The sequence below is a fragment of the Archocentrus centrarchus genome, chromosome 14 (assembly GCF_007364275.1).
Source record: "Archocentrus centrarchus isolate MPI-CPG fArcCen1 chromosome 14, fArcCen1, whole genome shotgun sequence".
Classification (NCBI taxonomy): Eukaryota; Metazoa; Chordata; class Actinopteri; order Cichliformes; family Cichlidae; genus Archocentrus; species Archocentrus centrarchus.
Genome location: NC_044359.1, coordinates 34,472,792 through 34,495,243, shown reverse-complemented (window position 1 = coordinate 34,495,243; position 22,452 = coordinate 34,472,792). Strand labels below are relative to the sequence as shown.

The 22,452-nt window shown below is 39.2% G+C and overlaps 2 protein-coding genes across 3 annotated transcripts; both read right to left on the bottom strand.

The window, feature by feature from the left end:
- Positions 1-198: 198 nt before the first annotated feature.
- On the bottom strand, positions 199-17,216 carry crtam (cytotoxic and regulatory T cell molecule). Of its 2 annotated transcripts, XM_030745778.1 has the most exons (11): positions 17,092-17,216; positions 15,449-15,595; positions 5,973-6,113; positions 5,685-5,837; positions 5,423-5,542; positions 4,748-4,903; positions 3,579-3,836; positions 2,319-2,387; positions 2,059-2,205; positions 1,776-1,862; positions 199-1,192 (listed from the first exon to the last, which is right to left on the bottom strand). In XM_030745778.1, exons 2-11 carry the CDS (start codon positions 15,549-15,551, stop codon positions 1,035-1,037), a joined length of 1,392 nt encoding a protein of 463 aa, XP_030601638.1. In that variant the 5' UTR covers positions 15,552-15,595; positions 17,092-17,216; the 3' UTR covers positions 199-1,034. The 2 variants fall into 2 exon arrangements, with proteins under 2 accessions (XP_030601638.1, XP_030601639.1); XM_030745779.1 differs by lacking the exons at positions 15,449-15,595; positions 17,092-17,216 and adding an exon at positions 8,593-8,649 and having other exon boundaries at positions 1,776-1,877.
- On the bottom strand, positions 17,192-18,036 carry h2ax1 (H2A.X variant histone family member 1). The gene has a single exon (XM_030745780.1). It carries the CDS (start codon positions 17,945-17,947, stop codon positions 17,561-17,563), a length of 387 nt encoding a protein of 128 aa, XP_030601640.1. The 5' UTR covers positions 17,948-18,036; the 3' UTR covers positions 17,192-17,560.
- Between the last annotated feature and the right edge of the window lie 4,416 nt (positions 18,037-22,452).

Genomic DNA, 22,452 nt, shown 5'->3' with positions numbered 1-22,452 from the left:
AATATTGATGTGCTGCACTTAATTGTGCGGGTTTTTTTTCTTTGTAAAACTACATAAAGACTATGCATATTGTAAGTAGAGTTTACAGTTATGGTGCAAAGACCTAACATGTTTTCAGAGAAAAACTCACACAGTGCCAATATGCATAGTATAAGAATTTTCCCCACAGATTGCTTATCCATGTTCAAAGACAATATGTTCCAGCAAAATATAATTTATTGCTACATGCTCAACATGTACATACAAAATATATATACATAAAAGGCTACTTACATGTAGTATTTAAAGAGTACTACTACAGTTATAGGCTTGTGTTGCCACATTCTATTCTGTGTAAAGATACATTCAAACACTTTAGGAACACCTGTACACATGCTTGTTCTTGAAGTTATTAGTAATCCACCAATAGTGGCAGCAGTGCAGTGCTTATACTCTTGTAGATACAGGTCTGGAGTTTCACATATCTTCATATCAAACACTTGTATAAGGACAAAGGTCATTTCAAGCACTCTGAGCATAGCATGACTGGTGGTGTAAGAAGGGCTGATCTGAATATTTATGAAACTAGCCTCCTGGGTTTGAAGTTAATAACAGGAAAAAAATAATGTGGTCTGATAAATTTCAGGATGCAGATAATTGTAATCAACTGTAGGTCCAAATGGAGCTCATCAGTCCAGGCTGTGTAATGGTCGGATGACCATGTGCATATGTTTAAGGCCATAGTACACCACCTTCTAAGGACCACCAGGATATTACATCATTTCACACAGAAAGGTCAAACAGCTTTCATGAACATAACAGTGACTTCACTGGACTTCAGTAGCCAAAGGGATGTAACAAAGTGAAAGCAAGGTTGAACGTACAGCAGACAAGTGATGTGATCAATCATATCAAGATGATGTTTCCAACATCTTACAGGATCCATGGCACCAAGAACTCAGGCTGTTGAAGAGCAATGGTAGGTGCTTCCCAGCATAAGTAAGCACATATTTTTTCCTAATAATAAGTGAGTGACTGTGTTTTCAGGACTGTTGTTAGAGGGACGTCTCCTTCATGTCACATTTGGCTGAAGTTTGTGGCGCAGTTTGAGGTCTCATGGCTGTTGCTGTGATAGCAGCTGTGTTTTGCACTGAAGTCATTGTCTTTGTTGGTTCTTCAACAACATACTGTGTGAAGGCTGTATTGAAGAGACCTGTACATGGATGGGAGGGGGGACAAAAAAAAAATTCAATTACTGAGTCATTGCAGAAACAGGTTATTCTGTATACACCCGCCTTGTTTGTGGGTAAAGACAGGTGTGTCATCACAAATTGTACTGGAAAGGTATGAGCAGAGATGAGGAATAAATAATAGACTGATAATAATAAACTGGCTTGATTGAATATGGTAAGTCAGCACATGATAAGACAGTTATAATTTCATTAAATGACACATTTTTCCTTTTAAGAAAGGGTAAGGCCGTGCTTACAGTGTACTGGGCAAAGTGTGTCAATGAATGGGCTCCTCCACACCATTAATATGGAATATGTAAAAGTTCAATGGATTTATGATTCGGAGTTCCTTATATAGTGTGACCTTTATTCTTTGGTTGGCAAGTGCGCCGTTTCTCTAGGCTGCCAACAGTGAGCAACCACTCTCCAACTAGTCATGTTTTAGTAAGTTACATTTTATAATATTCATGTTAAATCGACAATATAACACAATTATATATGCAAATATTAAACCTTCTCAACAAAAAGTTTTCAAGAAAACAAGAAAATCAGAAAAAAATGTACCTCTTCTCCTTTGTCCTTGGACAGTCTTTTCTTCATGGCTTGATTTAGATTTGCTGCTCTCCTCTGATTGATTAGAGTCTTCATTCTCTGTAACAATAAAAACTGTCATTTGTTTTTTTTTTTAAGATGAATTAAAAAACATCTAAACCTATGAATTTCCAGAAAGTGCAGCTGAATGAAAGTATGGTTTTTAATCATGTACATACAAATTATGGCCTCAGCTATAACTGAAACATGAAGTCTGACACCATACAGTGTGAGTCTAAGAGCATGATCTGCTTACCTCTTTTCCAGGCAATGTGTGCTCTCCTCAGCTTAATGGCAAAAAAAATGACGACTACTAGAAGGCCACAGATCAGACATGTCACTAGGAAGACCAGCAGTGATGAATTTCCTTGAGTTCTCATGTGCATATTTAAGCCAGAATTTCCTGAAAATGGACAAAATTCCAAACTTTAATGACCTTTAAAGGTCATACTTAAGTCACATTGTTCTCTGTGAGTCTCAGAATAGAGGAACTCTGTAGACCGAGTGTGAATGTACCTGTTGTGTTACTGTCCGTGTTGTTATCAATGGTGATGTTCTCTGTGGTCTCAGAAGTGTATGTCCAGCCTTTGAGAAATAATAAAGAAAAGAGATACAATAATTACAGTACATTAATAAGCTGCCACAGTCCGGATCACCCCTGTTTCAAATGGAACAAATTATCTGTAGTTGTACAGAATAACCACTAGATGCCAGCACACATGCATCTTTGAAGATGTTGCTATGCTCACAAGTAGATAATATACCTATTGTGCTCGCTGACTGTCATTGCGCACCCTGGCTGAGCCCTATGACTGTATAAAAGACTATTTAATTATTTTTATTAGTGTTGTTTTTTACAGTCATTGGTTGAGCCTGGAAGACAGACATTAAAGCATTTTCACATATAAAGCTCACAGTAAAATAGGAGACAGAAAAGAAAATGGAAGATACTGTAAATAATTGTTCTGCTTAAGTTTTGTTTAACTTTGGATGTTGTTTAACCCTGGATTTGTATACTCACATTTATGCAGTGAAATGTCCTTAGTGTTCAAGTTTAGAAATACTGAAGACAGAAGATGTAAACTGCCTTTTTTGGAGCATATCTGACAGCAGATATGCTCATGGAACCGTTTTTCTTCTACCAAAGAGTTTTGTCCTCCCAATCTAAGAATGCATCTAGCATGACAGAGTTTCACATTGCAGTCTGAGCTCTCCGTCACAGGAAACAGATCTGGTGGTGTATATATAACAACCACAGTGGTGGTTGACAGGTAGTCTACTGAATTGTGAGAATGTGATCTTGCTTGTTTCCACCCCATAGTTCCACCACAGTTCATGTAATATATTTAACACATAACACTGAGCAGCAACTAAGAGATGTAGTGTAGGCTCATTTATCTCCTCTATCATATATCATTATATTATTACATTATAGTATATAATATTTAAAGTCTACAATTGTTTCCTTTTTACAGACTCACAGCTTTATATGGGGGGGTTGTCGTGGCATAACTTATAATGTAAAATGGTTCAATTCAATTTTATTTATATTTCACCAAATCACAGCAACAGTCACCTCAAGGCAAAATTGTGTTATATTACTTTTGTACTGTCTCATTAAATGATTTTTGTTGCTTTTTAATACTATTTATCTATTTGCTCCTTTCTTTTGTCCCTGAGCTCATCCTAAGATATGGTATCTGATATGAAATATTATGTCAATTGAAGCCCATGTGGCATAGAAACAAAATACAAATAAGGACAGTTTCCACTCACCACTAGTGCTGAGATGTGGGCCTGTAGCTGTAACAGGGTTTAGAGGAGATCTAGTTGTTGCTGTAGCCATCTTTGGGTCATTGGTGGAAAACTGCAGACTTGAGTCAACAGTTGAGCTCTCTGATGAGGGCTTGTTCCCATTTCTTGTTGTGGAGTGCACTGCTGTTCTACCATGCCCGGTCGAGCTAGTTGTTGTCCTCGGCAAATGTGTTGACCCTTGAACAGTGTGTGAACTTGTTGTGGGGTGGGATCTTCTTGCTGTTACATGGGGGAAACATTCATTTCAGGTAAAGTTGAACTGACAACCAGTGACAATCAATCTACAAATCACACACCTTTTCACCTATTAGAATAGAAGAAACTAGACTTTTGAACAACACAGAAAGAGGACATTACATGTTTTGTTTTGTTTTTCCAGACTCAGCTTTTTGTGAGACATAATGTAAATAAAATATAGTTTCTCAAGTCTTGGTTTCTGTGGTAGGTTGAAACAAAAATAAATAAAATATCATTTAAATAAATAAGCAAATAAAGTAGAATAGGTAAAATAGAATAAGAATGCAGTAAACCAAACTAAAACAGGTATATCATCATTCTATGCAGCAGCAACTTGAAATGGTTTTAAGGTGCAGTGGTGATAACAGCATAACAGCAGGATGAGGGACTTTTTAAGTAACAGCGAAGTTTAAGTGACAAGTGTGTGCAGTGAAGACGTATGGTGGTGTGTGAGTGTGGAGCATTAGGGGACACTGTTTTGGTATGTGTAGTGTGTGAGGTATATGGTCAGTATATGGGGCTCGAACGATTCAGCCGTCTGACCACATCCAGGTAGAAGCTGTTTTTTAGTCCAGATGGTTTTGCCTGTTTTTTGTTTGTTTTTTTTGAGGAGGGGGGGGTTGTATTATTATTATTGGTCAGTATCACAGTCTGGTGCTGTGGACTGTTTCATGGCGCAATTCATGAGAAATAAAAAACCCAGTGCTTTCCCTGTTCTGTGATGTCACAACTACACAGTCGTTGTTCCTCAAATTGAACACTTTATGCAGAAGTACTTTACAGTAAACAATTTGTGGTTAATAAAAGGTCTACTCTTTAAATATTTCAGACAGTCTGTTGCTGTAGTGTGCTTCTCTTTCTCATCATACCAAGAATGAATAAGATATACTCACAGTCTCGTCCAATTGTTACAAAATTCATCAGAGGTTTTAAATCCAGTGCAGGGTGGCGAACAAGACACTTCACAGTAACTCTTTTGTCCACCGGGATGATTTCTGTCATTGCAATGGAGGTGTGTTTTTTATTTTCCTGTTGTCTTTGGGCGTGAGCTGTGGAATGGAACAGATGTAATTAGCATCAACTGTGAGAAGGTGCACCAGCTTATATCAACTGACACCACTGCAAATTTAACCCCTGATCAAAAAAAGCCTTCAGAATGTAAACTACTCATCTGTGGAATTCAAGATAAAAGCCAAAATCTCTCTTTTTAAATTTATTTAAAAAAAAAAAAACATTTCAGTGTTATGACTGTCAGTCTCGTCATAGCAGCAAAGAATCCTGAGAACGTGGGTGACACTAACATCATGGAAGGAGCCCACTCTGGTTAATGTCACTAATTTTAATACACCTACAAAAATGTAAATGCCACAACACAACGTGTCACGACTCCTGCTATTTTTGGGACAGAGGAAAATTCATAAAGTTCTTAACTGCTGGAATCTCTCCCAGCTGGTGCCAGAGCCCCAGAGAGGGGAAAGCAGAGGGCCGGGGATCGGACTGACAGGCTTTCGTGAGTTACTGCAGTTTTTTAAAACTGAAATTAACAACTTCACTTTTTTCCAACTTACCAAGAACTTCAGGCCCCTCATCGATTTTCCAAGAAATCTGAGGAGCAAAGTGAGTAGCCTCAGCAGTGCATTTGATCACAATCTTTCCTTCATGCTTTGTTTTTAACATTTTGGGAAGACCTTCAGAAGAATCAACACAAAGAAAAAGTTAGTACAGTATTGTGAAACATGAACAATATGTGTTGGTAATAACTGTCAAAGTCTGACCTTTGGTGACCCAATCCCCAATAAACAAAATCAAAAAATGCAAGATAATACCCACCTAACACCGTCACCTCCACTTTCTTCTCAGTTGTGTGGTGGCCATACTGAGAGCATGTGTAATTGCCTCCATCCTTAAAGGTGACACTGGAAACACTGATGGAGAATTCTGACTCAGACAGTTTGTTGATGCTGTAGCGTTTGTCCTTTAGGGCTGGAAACAATTTATTTTTAAAGGTGTTTAATATATTGGCATTCATCAGAGATTCTTGTAGTTTTGGCCCAAGCATTTGCCACTTTTAATTTCTGATTTTATATTTATTGGTGTGACTGAATATACCATTTTCACCTTGATTGCGATTGAAAAACATGATATATCCTTCAGGGTTCTTCCAGTCCACAAGTGTCTTGTCAGCATTGGTAATGGGACAGCTTAAGATGAGTTTTTGGCCTTTCAACACAGTCACACGCTGCCACACCGCAAGTGAAACTGCAATCAAATAAAAGGAAATTTGACTTTCTTAAAAAGTCACTTTAACAGGACAATGTGATGATAGATGTAGCATTTCCTAACATGGTAAAAACAACTGAGCAACCATTCTATTGGAATTACAAAGTCAAGCACACACACAGAGATGTCCAAAGTTAAACCCTTGTTTTTCACAGTCTGACTCATCTTTTCCACCTCTGCCACTGACCTGATACAGTGTATATATGTATATATATATATACGTGTGTGTGGAGGAGGTGTGACAGGAAAAAATTGTTGTTTGATGCAGCTACAAAAGAAGCAGCCCCCCTGTTACACATCTAATGCATTACTGTTGTGACAGGAAGTGTTGTGGTCAGTCCTTTCATGGTGAAAGAGAAAGTAGGCCGGGTGTGAGGAAAAACTATATTTGCTGTAGGTTGTTCATGGGGGCTTTTTCTTTTCTGTGGGGTGAGAATAATGAGCTGTTTGGAAAACACATTTCTTTTGGTGTGTGGGGTGGAGTGGAGTGGGGGGTGGCTGACACCAGCACCGAGGTCATCAAGACATTTTTGTGCCAGTCAAGCTATTACATTAAATGAACTATGAAACAAATCCATGACAACCACCAGTGACTATACCAATGACCTTTCATCAGTACACTTTGGCTGTCTCTGTTTATTTTTATAACCTGATTTCTACAGAAAATGTAATTCTTCCATAAAGACTCAATGTAACTTAAAATGTGTGCATCACAGAATTTCAAATAACATGACACACAGTAGACATTCATACAAAAACACGTATGAATCCTAAAGAAGGTAAAAAATTTCAATCTTTTGTTCATACAGTGAAAATAACATTTGAGTACATTTATACATGTTACATTCTGTGTGCATAAATACAGTATGAAAAAAATCTAAAGCCAGTCTCATTTGCCTTTTTTTGTCTCATTGTAATGTTTTGATCTGTATTCTTATGAACCAAAGACAAAAACATCATTGTCACTCTGTTGCTAACAAACATTAGAGGGTCAGTCTGCATACATGCCCTAATAGAATGTAGTAGAATGAACTTTGCTAAACAAGTTTCATTTTATGTCACAGCTGAGATGTTGTGAACTGGTTCACTACACAAAACCAGTTCCAAAAATACCGGGACGCTGTAAAATGTAAATAAAAGCAGAATGCAACCATCTGACATCACATAAACCCTTACTTTATTCCCAATAGAACAAAGAAAACCTATCAAATATTTAAACTGATGAAATGTACCATTTTATGAATTTGATGGCATGACACAAAAAAGCTGTGACAGGGCCATGTTTATGACTGTATTGCACCCCCTTTCTTTGAAGAGCGGTCCATCAACATCTCAGAATTGAAGAGAGCAGTTGCTGGACTTTGATTCTTGTCTGATAGAATCCTAATTGCTCAATAGTCCTGGGTCTTCACCAAATGTTTTCACTTGTAAAAAGGTCTGGGCTGTAGGCAGGCCAGTTCAACATCTGGATCTTCTCCTATGAAGCCATGCAGTTTTAATAGCAGTTTAATAGTTTTAATAGCAAGACAACGGCTCTTGCTGCATATTTCAGCAAGACCCATTGTCTTGCTGAAATATGCAAGGCCTTCCCCACAAAAGACGTCATCTGGATGAGAGCCTATGTTGCTCTAAATCCTGTATAAACCTTTCAGCACTGATGGTGTCTTTCCAGATGTGCTAACTGTCATTTCCATAGGCACTAGAGACACAGACTTTTTAAGTTAGTGATGATAACAAACTAGAACTTCTGGGAAACTATATGCTCCTATTTCTGTTACTGACCTGTTGCCAGTTAACCTAATTAGCTGTAAAATGTTCTTCAAGCTGTTTCTTTTTAGTACCATTTACATTCCCAGTCTTTGGTTCCACCCATCCCAACTTTTTGGAGATATGTTTCTCCCGTTAAATTCAAAATGAACTTTCATGAAATGAGACAATGCCTCATATCTATTGTTTTTCAATTCAATTCAATTTTATTTATATAGCGCCAAATCACAACAAACTGTCGCCTCAAGGCGCTTTAATAATTGTGAATAAAGTATGTGTTTAAGAGACTTGCAAATCATTGAATTCCATTTTTCTTTCCATTTTATTCAGCGGAATTCATTTTTGTTATTGGGTTTGTGAATAAAAATGAATTCAGCTGAAGTGAAAATAACAATGAAAATAACTTTCCAGCATTAGCTCAGCCAACAATGCTTTTTACTGATAAATGAAACACTTTCTGTAAGAAGTATGAAAGTTTGTAATTCTACCTTAATTTTTGCTGTATGATAAACCATCCAAATGTAAACGATCACAAACTACCACAGAAGGACATGAAGTGGAATATATGTTAGGCATTATGAAGTATAGTCATGTCATTGTGTTCATTCAATGCTGTGATGTAGGTTACCGTCTTATTTCAATAATTATCAGATCAAACACAACCAGTCAGCATAAAAAGTAAAGTACTCACCCTGAATGTGCAGCACGAAGACACTAAGAAGTAGTTTTACTTCCATCTTTGACACTAACAAACACACTCTGATTCTGCTGCACTTCCTCGTCACTCATATATTTGTACTCCGCTGAGGGACCTTCCATGACATCACAGCTCTGTGGTTTCCCCTAACTTTTTGATTTGAGGTATTCTCGTGTGATACCTTACAGTAAAACTACAAGTTCTTACATTTTGTTTCTGTTTGTAGTTTGTTTACTTTGTGAATATATGTTTAATTTACAATGTTTAACATGAAAATCTTCAACATCATATTATCATATTATTTGTGTTCTTCGTGCCATCACTGGGGACAGCAGAGGAGCTTTTTCAAACAACTAACCAGCTAGTACTTTATGTTAGTAACTGTGGGTTTGACCTCTTAGATTGGCACTGCAGTTCTAACCAGAGAGATTAACTGCTTTCCACTAATCTGTGATTTCCTGAGGAGAAAGGGCTACTTAGCAGAACAACACCTGTTTGAGCTGGAAAGGCTTGTGAACGCCGTATCAGGTGGGTGTCAAGGGGAAAAAGAAAATCATAGCCCTCACTCTTTTAAGATGTTTTCCACTGTAGCCTTACCGCAGACATTCACTAAACTAAAACAGACCTAGACAAATTAATGAGATGAAACTGTAGTGGTTAGGTGCCATTACAGTCTCAGAAGAAAGAAAATGGAAGAATAATTAAGAAGGAAAAACAGAAATATATTTAAACTCATTAACTGTATATAGAAGCAGAAACAGATCTGCGGGAGGTTTATGTTTAATTTTAAATTGTATGTTAGGTGGATTAAAACATCCTAAAATATTGTAACAAACAGTAACATAAAACATTTGTCAAGTTTCATAGTGATCATATACAGCACCTCTTCCCCCCCAGCACCCCCCCCCCCAAAAAAAAAAGAGCAACAGGGGAGGGGTGAGCTTGGCCTCAGGGCCAGCCGTGCACTATGTTACAGCAGACCCTGAAACACACACAAAAAAAGTTCACTAGACAGAACAACTAATTTACAAGTTATTCACTCCATGAAGCCCTGATCAGGGGTCAGTGTTGCATCACTATCCTCACTAACTTAATAGTAATGACAGTGTAGTGTCACAGAGGAGTTAACAGTTCATAGACATTCATGTTAGGTTAATGTAGTTCTAAAGTGAATACAGATGTAAATGTTATCTGTCCAGGATATATACCATAGCTTGTCCAGTGTCAACTGGGGTAGCTGACCCTAGACTGGATAAGCATAAGAAAAAAATGATAGCTTGATAATTGTGTAGTTAGTTCCACAAGATTTTGGATGACTGCCCATTTTTTTGTCATTTTCCTCTGCAAATTTCTTAATTTCCCAAATAGGGAATTAAGAATTTATTATCTGGTGTTGTGTTGTGTTGTGTTAAAAGTTTAAAAGTGTAAAATTCTGGGGAAAAGAATCTCTGGAAAGATGAAACTGAGAATGACTCGTACCAGAACAATACAAAGAAAAAAGTATGGAGAAGGAAAAAGAAGCTCATGATCCAGAGCATACGCTGGAGTCTGTTAGATCCTGAAACTTTTATGATGGAAGCAATGCTATGGCATGGGCATGAATGGCTGCCAATAGAACTGTGGGTCACTAGTGTTCAATAATGATGTGACTGCTCATAGAAGTAGCAGGATGACTGCAGCTACAGGATGCTACAAAGCTGACTGGATGTGGCAAATGGATAATGAAATAAAAGTACCTGCACAGCATTGTGCAGCTGTAGCTCTCATCAGATCATGTTGTTTTGAAGATGCTAGTAACTTGGTCACATATGATTCAAAAATTTGTGTCAGGATCTGCTGAAGCAGACCATGTCGAGGCAGACAGGGGTTAACAGAAGGTGAGCCTTTATTTAAACTTACAAGGACAGGGAACCTAAACTGGGAAATAATAAATTAGGGAATGCTGGAGCTAGGGAACACTTGTGTTTAGTAGTTGTGGAGAGGTACAGCTGTGATTTGGCCTTTTTAATTAAGGAGGTTGAACGATTTGTGAGCGGTCTAAAAATCAGTGTGTACCTCAGATTTTGTTTTTCTGGCATGGTCCGAGGCAGCTCTTTCTTCAAAGAGACTGGACAGCTGAGGAGAAAACCAAGGATTGCTTCCGTATTTTACTCTAAATCTGTGGACAAGGATATGTTTATCATTTTGATAAAAACATTAAAGTATTTCCAGGCAGTTCTACATTAGTACACTGTAAACCTGGATAAGCTGAATCTACTTAAAAAAACCAAGGTAACTCGTTGCCTTAAATTTTTTAAGTAATGAAACAGTTCATTTAACTCAGCCTGTTAAGTAAGCACTACTACATTCCCAATTGAACTACATTGTATGTTCTAATTGACCAAACTTATCTTTTATAGTTCATGAAAAAATAAAATGTCTTTTGATCAATCAATTCCCCCCTATCCTTTTCATGGTTGTGTGGGGGTGGTGGGGGCTGGAGCCTATCCCAGCTGACAAGGCAGTAAGATGCAGGGTACACCCCATACAGGTCAGCAGCCTGTTGCAGGGCTGACACAGACAACCATTCACACCTGTGGGTAATTTAGAGAGACCAATTAACCTAACCCCAGTAACTGCATGTCTTCAGAGTGTGGGAGGAAACCCACACAGACACAGGGAGAACATACATGAGTCCGCACAGCAAGAGTCCCAGGCTAAGGTGGAATTGAACCCAGACTATCAGATAACTATTCTAGCTGTGAGGCAGCAGTGCTAACCACCACACCACCATGCTGCCCAGTAATACAGATATTTTTTACAGTGTTGAACTGTCTGTTTAAATTTGGTAAATAAACATGATAAAACTCAGCCCTGCTGAATGCTGGTACATTAACATTTACAAATAACATTTGTCCATTGAACAATAAAAAACTATACGAGAGCGTTGTAAACAAAAACCAAACAAAACCACCAAATGTCTTCTATTCCAAACAGCGAGAGGCCCGGGCCAAGCCAGAATCAAACCCAGACCTTCTAGATGGTATTCTACCTGTGAGGCAGCAGTGCTAACCATCACACCACCATGCAGCTGCACATTAATCCAGTCTGTTAAAACTGATATAAACTAGATTTTTAGCAGGTGCAAAACTTGATGATATTAAGTTGTTTGAACTCAAACACATGATTACAATAAGATAGACCATCAAAAGGTACAGTCTACTCAGCATTAACAAGTAATGGTCACATTCTAGGCAACTTTAAGTAATATGAACTCAATATTTTTAAGTGGAATCAAAATATGGGTTTACAGTGTAGAGGTGGTGCTTAAAATCCCATTTAAAACTATTTGTGGTCTTAATTTTGGGAGCTTTGATTGTCTGACAGGAGCTACCACACAGTGATCACTGATATCATTTGCAAAAACACTAATATGGGGATATTTATGTGGTGTGTTAATGAATGTAAATCAATAAGCAATTATTTTTCAGCACATTTAAGATTTGGACAACTTTGGCTGTAAATTAATTGTGTGAGATTTGATGAATCACATGTTGATTTAAAACGATCTGAGGCAGCGCGACAGGGTGGCTCAGCCGTGTGGGGGTGTGTGTAGGCAGCTGTGTCACAACCTGTGGCCATTTCCACCATCTCTGTCTCTCTGTCTGTCTGTCTCTCTCTTTCTCCACTGCACACTATCAAATAAAGCCATAAAAGGCCAAAAAAAAAAAAAAACCTGAGGCAGATGATAACACTTTCATTCAAATTTAAGGTGAATAGTTGTTGAATTAAATTAAGGCCTTACTGCTTGCTGAGGGTGCTTACGTAACAGCCTACAATAGTAACAAAAAGCCCTTGAAAAGTTTGAGGGCAAGATGTTCTAGTAGTTTACTAACAGACACTAAAGACTGAACAGTAGTGTGGAATTTGTTTGGAGTTTTTTTTGTTTTCATATAAATTGCAACACCAGCACCTCTTCTGGGGTTGTCACAATGAAAAAGATTCTAACCTGTAATTGCAATATATCTTTACCAGCAATTGATTTTGTAAACCAGATTTCAGATAATACATGAATATCAGTGTCTGATGCTTTCATCCAAATTTTCACTAAATCCAGTTTAGGAAGGAGACTTTAGGTGAATAATACCAATGCCAGATCTAGCTTTAAAATCACAAGGAGTACTGAAATATTCATAATAAACAAATAAATATGAGACAGATTTTTGAACAATTACAGACTAATTCCTCCTTGCCTCTAATCCCTTTGGGAGGTGAGAGTATAGGGAAATAAGCCAGTTATATGGAATAAATAACTCAAATCAGATACAATTAGATGTCCACTGATAATGGAGTTTGAAGAACTTCTAAAAGATTTAAAATCCCTGTTTGTGCCCTTTGAGAGGAATAAAAATATGATTCATCTTAATCTTCAGACTCTTCCTGTAGCTCACAGAGAAAGAGAGTTGTCGATAAGCTCAATGAAAGAAAAAGCTGCTGAGGATGACATGCTGACGGGCGTGTAGCAACAAGAAAACCGTTTGGTAGAAATCCCCTCTAGTGCACTTAAAATATAGTTCAGTCCATGTTTTTAAATCCTTCCCGGTCATGTGATGGTGATGCTGTGTGACATCACACATTAACCAGGAAATCAGGTTGCGTAAAGAAATGCTGTGAAAAAAGAAAATCAGACAAGCAGGGTCCAACAGCATTCAACAATCACGATTAGAGTGAAGAGGAAAAAAACTTCCTTTATCATGAGAATCTGGGCCCATCAACCTCAAACAGACTGTCAGTAGACTCAGCTCCAATAGGTCAGCAGGTCCTATTGGAGCAGTACAGTCCAGGCCAACAAGGAAATACAAGTCCACCAGAAGCAATGATGATGTAATCCAGTTAAGAAACAAGATGAATTATTTCCTAAATTTTGACCCTTTCTATTTAATAAGGGGTGCTTGCTTAGCATGCCTCCTTGCATGCAGAGCTAGTCAGAACTAGTCTGGCCTAGAGTGACTCAAAACTACATTGATTTAAATTCACTACAATAACTTAAAATGGTCCACTGATGTGTGGTGGAATGATCCAACAAAACTCACAAGTGATTTGTGTTTAAAAAAAAATCCCTTGAACAACACTGCAAACAGTCATTTAGACACACAGACAGGCAAAGACAGGGAGGTGCTGAGCCCCACTCTTTCTCTTATGGTCCAGAGATCAGCAGTCTCAGTAACCTCCAACATGATGCTGCAGAATGCACAAACCTGCATCAATGCAGCAACAATGTAGAACACACAGCTCTCAGATGGCCTCTGTCCAAGGACATCTGACACTTACCTATTCTATTACAGTATCAATCAACTGAGAAGTGACTGTGGCTGTTTAGAATTCATGCAAATTTAATTTCAATTTTAATTTTATTTAAAAAGGGACCATGTACAATATTAACATAAATGTATTGTACTAGAGTGAGTTTAAAGCTAATTTCCATCTGCAGTCCCTTATTGATTTACTGATTTAGTTATCACAAGTTGCCGTATAGAAATAAATATTCAAAAAAATGACATTCTATCAATGCTTGCTGTTAAAACAGAAAACAAATGGCAAACTGGCAAACGTAAAATTACTTGCTTAACTAAAAGAATTTCCCAAATATGGGATAACTTATGTACATACTTTATAGACATTTATCGCCCTCTGCTGGAATAATATTAACATGCATTTATGTCCAAAGTGGTAGAAGCTGGAATTGATCTTGGGACCACCTACTCCTGTGTTAGTGTGTTCCAGCATGTTGAGATCAGGATTCTCCCTAATTGACTGATTGTAATCTGTGTGCTACTTGGGGACACAACCAATCTGTAAGAGCAAAACTGAAGTGACATTTGACACTGTGTCGTCTCTGGTGTTGATAACTGGCAAGGAGAACAAGAGGGCTGGCTGTGGCTCAGTTGGTAGAGCAGGTCCCCTACTACTCGGAAGGTTGGTGGTTTGATTCTGGGCTGCATGCCAAAGTATCCTTGGGCAAGATACCTACCCCCAAGTTGCTCTCCAACGCTTGCGCTGGTGTGTGAATGTTAGATAATAAGCACTTAGCTTAGTTACATATGGAAGTGCTTGTATGAATGGGTGAATGCACACATGTTGTATAAGCGCTTTGAGTGCTCAATTAGAGTGGAAAGTGCTATATAAGAACTAGTCCATTTACCATCACCAGTGACAAAGGTCTAAAAAAACAGGTAAAACTGTAGTGTTACTTAGTCACTGTGTGATTTTTTTTTATCGTACTACTTTAAATCTTATACTATTTTTATTTTTATTGTATCTTAGTTATTGTTTGTGCTCTGTACTATACTTTTGCAGCTGCTATACTGAATGGAGAACATTGTGGGAGTAATAAAGGGATTTCTTATCTTTTTAAATGCTAACCATGTAGCATTTATGAAAGGTCGCCTCGGCAAAGAGGAGATTGAGCGCATGGTCCAGGAAGCAGAAAAGTACAAGGCTGAAAATGGTGTGCAACATGACAAGAGCACCCTAGAGTCATATGCTTTCAACATGAAATTGACTGTGGAGGATGAAAAGTTTGCTGGCAAGATCACCAAGGTCATCACCTAGCTGGACAAGAACCAGATACGGAGGATGCTGGACTATTAAAACCCTCAAAATGCATATTCTGTTTGTTCTTTTTAGTGTTTTTCCATGGCCTTTTTTAGCAATTCTAATTTACTTGGATACCTATGGTTATCTGCTAAATGCATTTTCAGATACAGAACATTCTGGTGTTTGGAACAGTGTTGTTTGCTTTAAAGATGCAGTTAATGGCTTATGGATTTAGTTTTAAGAAACTGGAACTGGAGAAGGTGTGCAAACCCACCATCACCAAGCTGTACCAGAGTGCTGGAGGCCAGTGGGATGTCAGGTGGATTCCCTGGAGCAGGTGGATCTCCCACTGATGGAGGATCCTCTGAACCAACCATTGAGGAAGTTGATTAATCGCAGTGTCCATGGCTCCTTCATGTCCCTGAACAATAACAAACATGGACCTTCACAGATGTGTAAAGTCAGATTCATGCTAATACTGGAACACATGAAAGATTTCAAAGAAAACTCTGTATGTACAGTCTGTGGCATGGTTGGAACCTAAACAATAAATTATGACTGAGGTATGTGTCTCAGCTGATTTTATTTCTTAATTCTTTTGTGCTTATGTAAAAATCATGTTCTCTCTAAATATGTCAAAATGGTTTCCATGCCAATCAAATACAATTTTGCACTTTCATATGCAGTTATTCAAATCAAATAGCCCTTGCAGGACTGGGACACACTACAGGTGTACTGTGTGAATTTGACAATTACATTTCTGTTCATGTTTATAAACAGGCAACACGGTGGTGTGGTGGTTAGTACTACTGCCTCACAGCTAGAATGACATCTATAAGATTCCACCTTGGCCCAGGGCTCTCTCTCACAGTGTGTGGAGTTTGCCTGTTCTCCCTGTGTCTGCGTGGGTTTCCTCCCAAAGACATATGTAGTTACTGGGGTTAGGTTAACTGGTCACTCACGCCCATAGGTGTGAATGTGAGTGGTTGTGAGTGTACCATAAATCATGAAAAACACAATTAGTTAATTATTTTAAAGTAGCCCACTTTGATAAAAGACATGAGTGTGACTGGATGACAGGATTGTTATCATGAAAAAGTGTCATAATGTTAAAACCTGAAAATGTAACACACCTGCCACTAAACCCTGACAATGTAACTAAAATCTAATAACCCAAATATTTTTCAGTCTTTTGTAAGTGTGTGTTTAATTTGAAAGATATTACGTGTGGTAACAAAGGAACTGAACTCCCAATAGCTCAGAGTCTCTGAATGTTACTGCACGCTGACCTTCCCGAAAGCAGAGGGCACCTGGATACTGCAGAATAGTATTTTGGGTACCCACCGAAAAGCTGCTCACCAAAAAACAGCCTTCAAGAGACGAAGACACATTTCAAAACAAAAATATTAACCCTCGGTTGGAGAGATAGTAACCATTCAGAAGACACTAGATACAGTACCAGTCAAAGGTTTGGACACACTCATGAGTGTGTATTTATCTACTGAGTGCTTTGAGTGCACAGTAGGAATAGAAAAGCACCATGCAAGTACTGGCCGTTTACCAACACAAAAGCATTAAATTCATCTGCTAGATTAAAGCAAGGTTCAGATTCTTGCTGAGTTTCCCAGTTCAACCACAACAGCATTTATTGTGGTGTTTTCAATATGACTTGAAGTTATAATTCATAATCCAAAAATTTACTCGTCTACAAAGTTGAAGCAGTCATCTCTAGTTATAGCTTACTAACAAATTTCCACAGGACTAACTATAAATACAAAGCTGCTCACGTGAGCAGGCTGCAAACAGCATCCGGAACCAATGTAAGACCTCCCATTGTTCCCTTGAAGGCCATTCTTTGTCAAAAAGTCTAATGTGAAGAGCTCAAATTTAAAATGAAATGAAAAAAAAAAATACTACCTGTGAAAACTAGAAGCCAGTCAGAGGCCATTGTTGCGCCCCTGTCGTTTGTTCTATCGAAAAGACGGACAGCAAAGTCCCCGGATGACAAAAACAAAAATAAAGACAACATACTTCTTTATTGAAACAACATGATGGGATAAACAAAACAATTTTGCACGTTTTGTAGCAGCATTGCGAAACTAAAACACCCCTCCCTCCACACTTGGTCCATTTTCAATAATTTTTTTCCACGGCCGTCATCATCCCCAGCCTTGAGAGAACGCCTCCATTTTCCAGGACCAAAAAAAGCAACAGCAGTGGCTGAGCAGTCTTTTTAATTGTCCCGATGAGATGCAAATGTATGTAACAGCAACACCAAACACAGTTTAAAAGCTTGTTTATCCAAAAACAAACACTAATAAAGAAAAATGGCTGGCCCCATGAGGAACCTTTTGTCCCAGCTAAATCCGGGCATGTAGGGAGTCTTTTACTTGCTCTTGGTCGGTTTCTCCGTCTTCTTGGGAAGGAGAACAGCCTGGATATTGGGCAGTACTCCTCCCTGGGCGATGGTCACTCCGCCCAGCAGCTTGTTGAGCTCCTCGTCGTTGCGTACTGCCAGCTGGAGGTGGCGGGGAATGATCCTGGTCTTCTTGTTGTCCCTGGCCGCATTGCCTGCCAGCTCCAGAATCTCAGCAGTCAAATACTCCAGCACGGCCGCCAGATACACCGGAGCCCCGGCGCCGACTCGCTCCGCGTAGTTACCTTTACGCAGTAGCCTGTGGACTCGACCCACCGGAAACTGGAGTCCGGCCCGAGAGGAGCGGGACTTGGCCTTTGCTCGGGCTTTCCCTCCGGTTTTTCCTCTGCCAGACATCCTTGTTTATGTGTCTGTTGACGATTTGGGAGCAAAGCAAAAGCCGTGCGATGTCGCGCTTAAAGCTTTACGTAATAAGTTAATGAGTAAAGCGCTTATAAACCACAAAGGCTTCTCTGATTGGACGAGTGAAACTAAAATGCACGAGCCAATGGCACACCACCTGCTCTAAGTAACGCCGGTCCTCGGGTGAGCAATGCCCCAATCCCAGAGAAGGATCGGCACGGTTACATTTACATAGTGATGTTATAAATAAGGGACTGTGTAGGGGGTGGTATTTGAGCTGTGCCGTTTTTCTGCTACTTCGCTGACATTTACACGAACAGGAAATTCCTGAACCAGCAAAAACAGCGACAAGGAGACAAAAAGCGGCGCAAAAGCAAGAAAGAGAGCTATGCTATTTACGTGTATAGGGTGCTGAAGCAGGTGCACCCAGACACGGGGATCTCCTCCAAGGCCAAGAGCATCATGAACTCATTTGTTAACGACATTAGTGAACGCATCGCCGGGGAAGCGTCGCGCCTGGCGCAGTAAAACATTGCTGAGACAGTTGAGACGCACTGTGAGATTAAATCGATGATTATCACTGTGTACTTCAGTTTCTACCAGTGGTGTGGTATTCCAGAGCCGAAAACAGGAAGGCAGTGCAGAGGGTTATCAGAACCGCCAAAAAGATTATCAGCCGCCCAATCAGGAGATCACAGGAGACCCCTCACATCCTGCATCACTTATTAAACCTGCTATCCTCTGGACGGCGTTCTGGGTCAATTAAATCACACACCACCTGACTCACCAACAGTTTCTTCCCATGGGCCATACGAGCTGTAAATAAACAACCCCCCCACCACCACCAAAGGACCCCACCCCCCCCACCCCCCCAAAAAAAGCCATCTGTTTCACAGGTTTTTTCTTACAGGTTGTGTATATTATGTGTAATAATGTACAGTATGTGTATTTAGACTGTATTTTTCACAATATTTATTTTATCATTCTTTTATACTTGAGTGCAGGGAATTAGATTTTGTCTTGAGTACGCACAATTTCGTTGTGCCATGTACAATGACAATAAAAGGCTATTCTGTTCTGTTATATTCTATATATTACTTTTGTTTTGTTTTTCTTTTCTTTTTTGGCCTTTTCAAAGCAGCTAGTATGTAAGTGCTGGAACAGAGCAACACCAAATGTGGCTTGAGTTCAAGTCACTGGTAAAGAGTGTAGGTTTAGGCTCAAATCCCAACATTCCCTCTGGTGGAGTTCAAAATTACCTAAGTCAGACAAGTTCTATCTCTAAAACTGAGCAACATCAGCATTCAAAGCAGATGTTAGCAGTTATTTGTGGCATTAAACATCTTCTTAGGGAGGCATTTTAATAAGTAAACTTAGCAGTATGACTGTAAAAAAAAAGAAAAAAGTACACTCTCTAGACACTTTATTAGGTACATGGCTTGGAACCTCTACCTTCAGAACTACCGTAATTTAGCAAAAATTCACAAAGGTGCTGACGTGATAGCTGCTGCATCTCAAAGGTTCGCAGTTTGAGTGCAGTGAACTCATTGCCATGTTCAGGAAACCAGTTCAAGATGATTTGGCTTTGTGACATGGCATGTTAATCCTCCTGGAAGCAGCTATCAGAAGATGGGTACACTGTGACCATAAATGGACTGACATTGTGAGGAATAATACTTAAGTAGGCTATGGTCTTTAAAAAGCACTTAATTGGTACTAAGGACCACAAAGTGTGCCAAGAAAATACCCCGCACACGATTACACCACCTCAAGCCTGAACTGTTTATGCGAGGCATGTTTATGCCAAATTCTGACCCTACCATTCAAATGCTGCAACAAAAATCAAGACATATCAGATGAGGCAAGGTTTTTCCAACCTTCTACTATCCAATTTTTCTGTTAAGTGTAGCCTCAGTTTCCTGTTCTTAACTAACAGTAGCAGACAGTGTAGTCTTCTGCTTCTGTAGCTCATCTATATCCTTCAAGGTTGTGCATTCAGAGATGCTTCTCTACGTATCATGGTTGTAACAAGTGGTTATTTAAGTTACCAACATACCACTAAAAGATTCTGTGACGGTACGCAGTACCTGGAAGAGAGGGAGCAGCTGTCTGCTGTAAAGCAGTCATTCAGAACCAGTCACAGCTGCACTTTGGGCCAGAATAGATCCGCTAGCAATAAGCAGTCTAAAACACGACTTAATCAGTTAAAAAATAGCTTTATTTTCTCATTTCAAGTTGTTTCTGACCTGTTTGTGCTATGCTGGAGCCTCAATTCTCTAGCTTCTCTTACCTTGGAGCTTGAGGCTTTCATCAACGGGCAGCCTTTAAAACATTCAAACCAATACAATAAAAGGATTTTTAGAAATGCTGGCCAACTGAAAAGTATGAACATGACAAGTATGAGCATGTACAGCACTCAATACTTAGTTGAGGCTCTTTTTGCCTGGATTACTGCAGTAATGCAGCGTGGCATGGAGTCGATCAGTCTGTGGCACTGCTCAGGTGTTATGAGAACCCAGGTTGCTCTGATAGTGGCCTCAGCTCTTCTGAATTGTTGGGTCTGGCATATCGCATCTTCCTCTTTACAATAGCCCATAGATTTTCTATGGTGTTAAGGTCAGGTGAGTTTGCTGACCAATTAAGAACAGGGATACCATGGTCCTTAAAGCAGATACTGGTAGCTTTCTGTTGGAAAATGAAATCTGCATCTCCATAAAGTTGGTCAGCAGCAGAAAGTATGAAGTGCTCTAAAACTTCCTGGTAGATGGCCGCGTTGACCTTGGACCTCAGAAAACACAGTGGACCAACAGCAGCAGATGACACGGCACCCCAAACCATCACTGACTGTGGAAACTTTACACTGAACCTCAACCAACGTGGATTCTGTGCCTCTCCTCTCTTCCTCCAGACTCTGGGACCTTGATTTCCAAAGGAAATGCAAAATTTACTTTGGTCAGAGAACATAACTTTGGAGCACTCAGCAGCAGTCCAGTCCTTTTTGTCTTTAGCCCAGGCGAGACGCTTCTGACGCCGTCTCTGGTTCAAGAGTGGCTTGACCAGAGGTGGCCGAAGAAAAGAAGGGAGGGGGAAACGTTATCCTTTTTGTTAAATTTAAAAAATTCATCAATTTTTTGGGATATCAGTTCACAAAAGGCTTTGTCAGTTAGTAAGTTTCTATCCATTTTCAAAGGGGGGGGGGGGGGGGGGGGGGGGGGGGGGGGCGTTCCAGATTACAAGGGAGTGCAACATCTAATAGTACAGGAGCATGATCTGATTCAACTATGGTTGAGTATTCAACATTTGTGACAAAGGGGAGTAGGATTCTGTCAATAACAAAGTAATCAATTCTACTGTACGAGTGATGTACTGGGGAGAAAAAAGAAAAGACTTTACCTTGTGGGAATAATAGCAGCCAGGGGTCAACACATCCAATTTGTTCCATAAAAGCTGATGTTAATTAGGCCATTTTAAGGGGTTTGTAGATTTGGCATTAGAGTGATCCAAAGCAGGATTAATTACACAATTTAGATCTCCTCCAAAAATTAGTTGTTGTGAGTTCAAATCTGGAATCAGTGAGATAATTTTCTCTATAAACTTCTGATCATCCCAATTTGGGGTGTAAATATTAACCAAAATGACCGGCCTATGGTAGAGTAGCCCAGATACCATTATATATTGCCCCTGTGGGTCAGAGATAACAGCGCCTACGCTAAACTGGATTTTTTTATGTATCAATATAGCAGTTCCACATGTTTTGGAGTCCAGACCTAAATGGAACACATGGCCTACCCAACCTTTTTTGAGTCTAACTTGATCTTTAATTCGCAGGTGGGTTTCCTGAAGAAATGCAACGTCACATTTCAAGTACTTTAAATGATTAAATATAACCAATAATGAAAGAATTAAACACTTAAATCTATGCAACATTTGAATCAGTCCTTTGAATCTCTTCATTATTTTGACAAACTGCAGAAACACTGACAGAAGATTCCAGGCAATGTTCATATAAAAGGCAAGAACTCAAAATTGAAACAAGCATGGAATTGTGCCCTGGGCTGAAAATCTATAAGATCACAGCAATCTGACAGCAGAAATGTTATGAAAATGCACTCAATGCAAATTGGGAAAAAGCTTTGAATGTCATTTTGTCAAAAGACAGAAACAGTGGTGCTGGTATAGCTGTGCAACTGAGAGAAAAAAAAAAAAAAAAAAAGCATGAATTGTTTCAAGGTTGCCAAATTCCAAAGTGTTAGACATTGTCAGTAGAGTATGAGAAGCCTACATGATATCCTTTCTGAGTAAATACACTGATGACAGTTTGAAAATCACAAAATTTTGAGTAAACTTGAGACCAAGGTCACTGAGATTCAAACTTATCAATCATTTTTAGTAAGTGCATCTATGGTATCAATTTGAAATGCATGTCCATCTGGTGAGGTGACAAAAGTGAAAAATAGTATAACTTCTCAAAGTGCAATAACTTGTGTGTGTTATTGCAG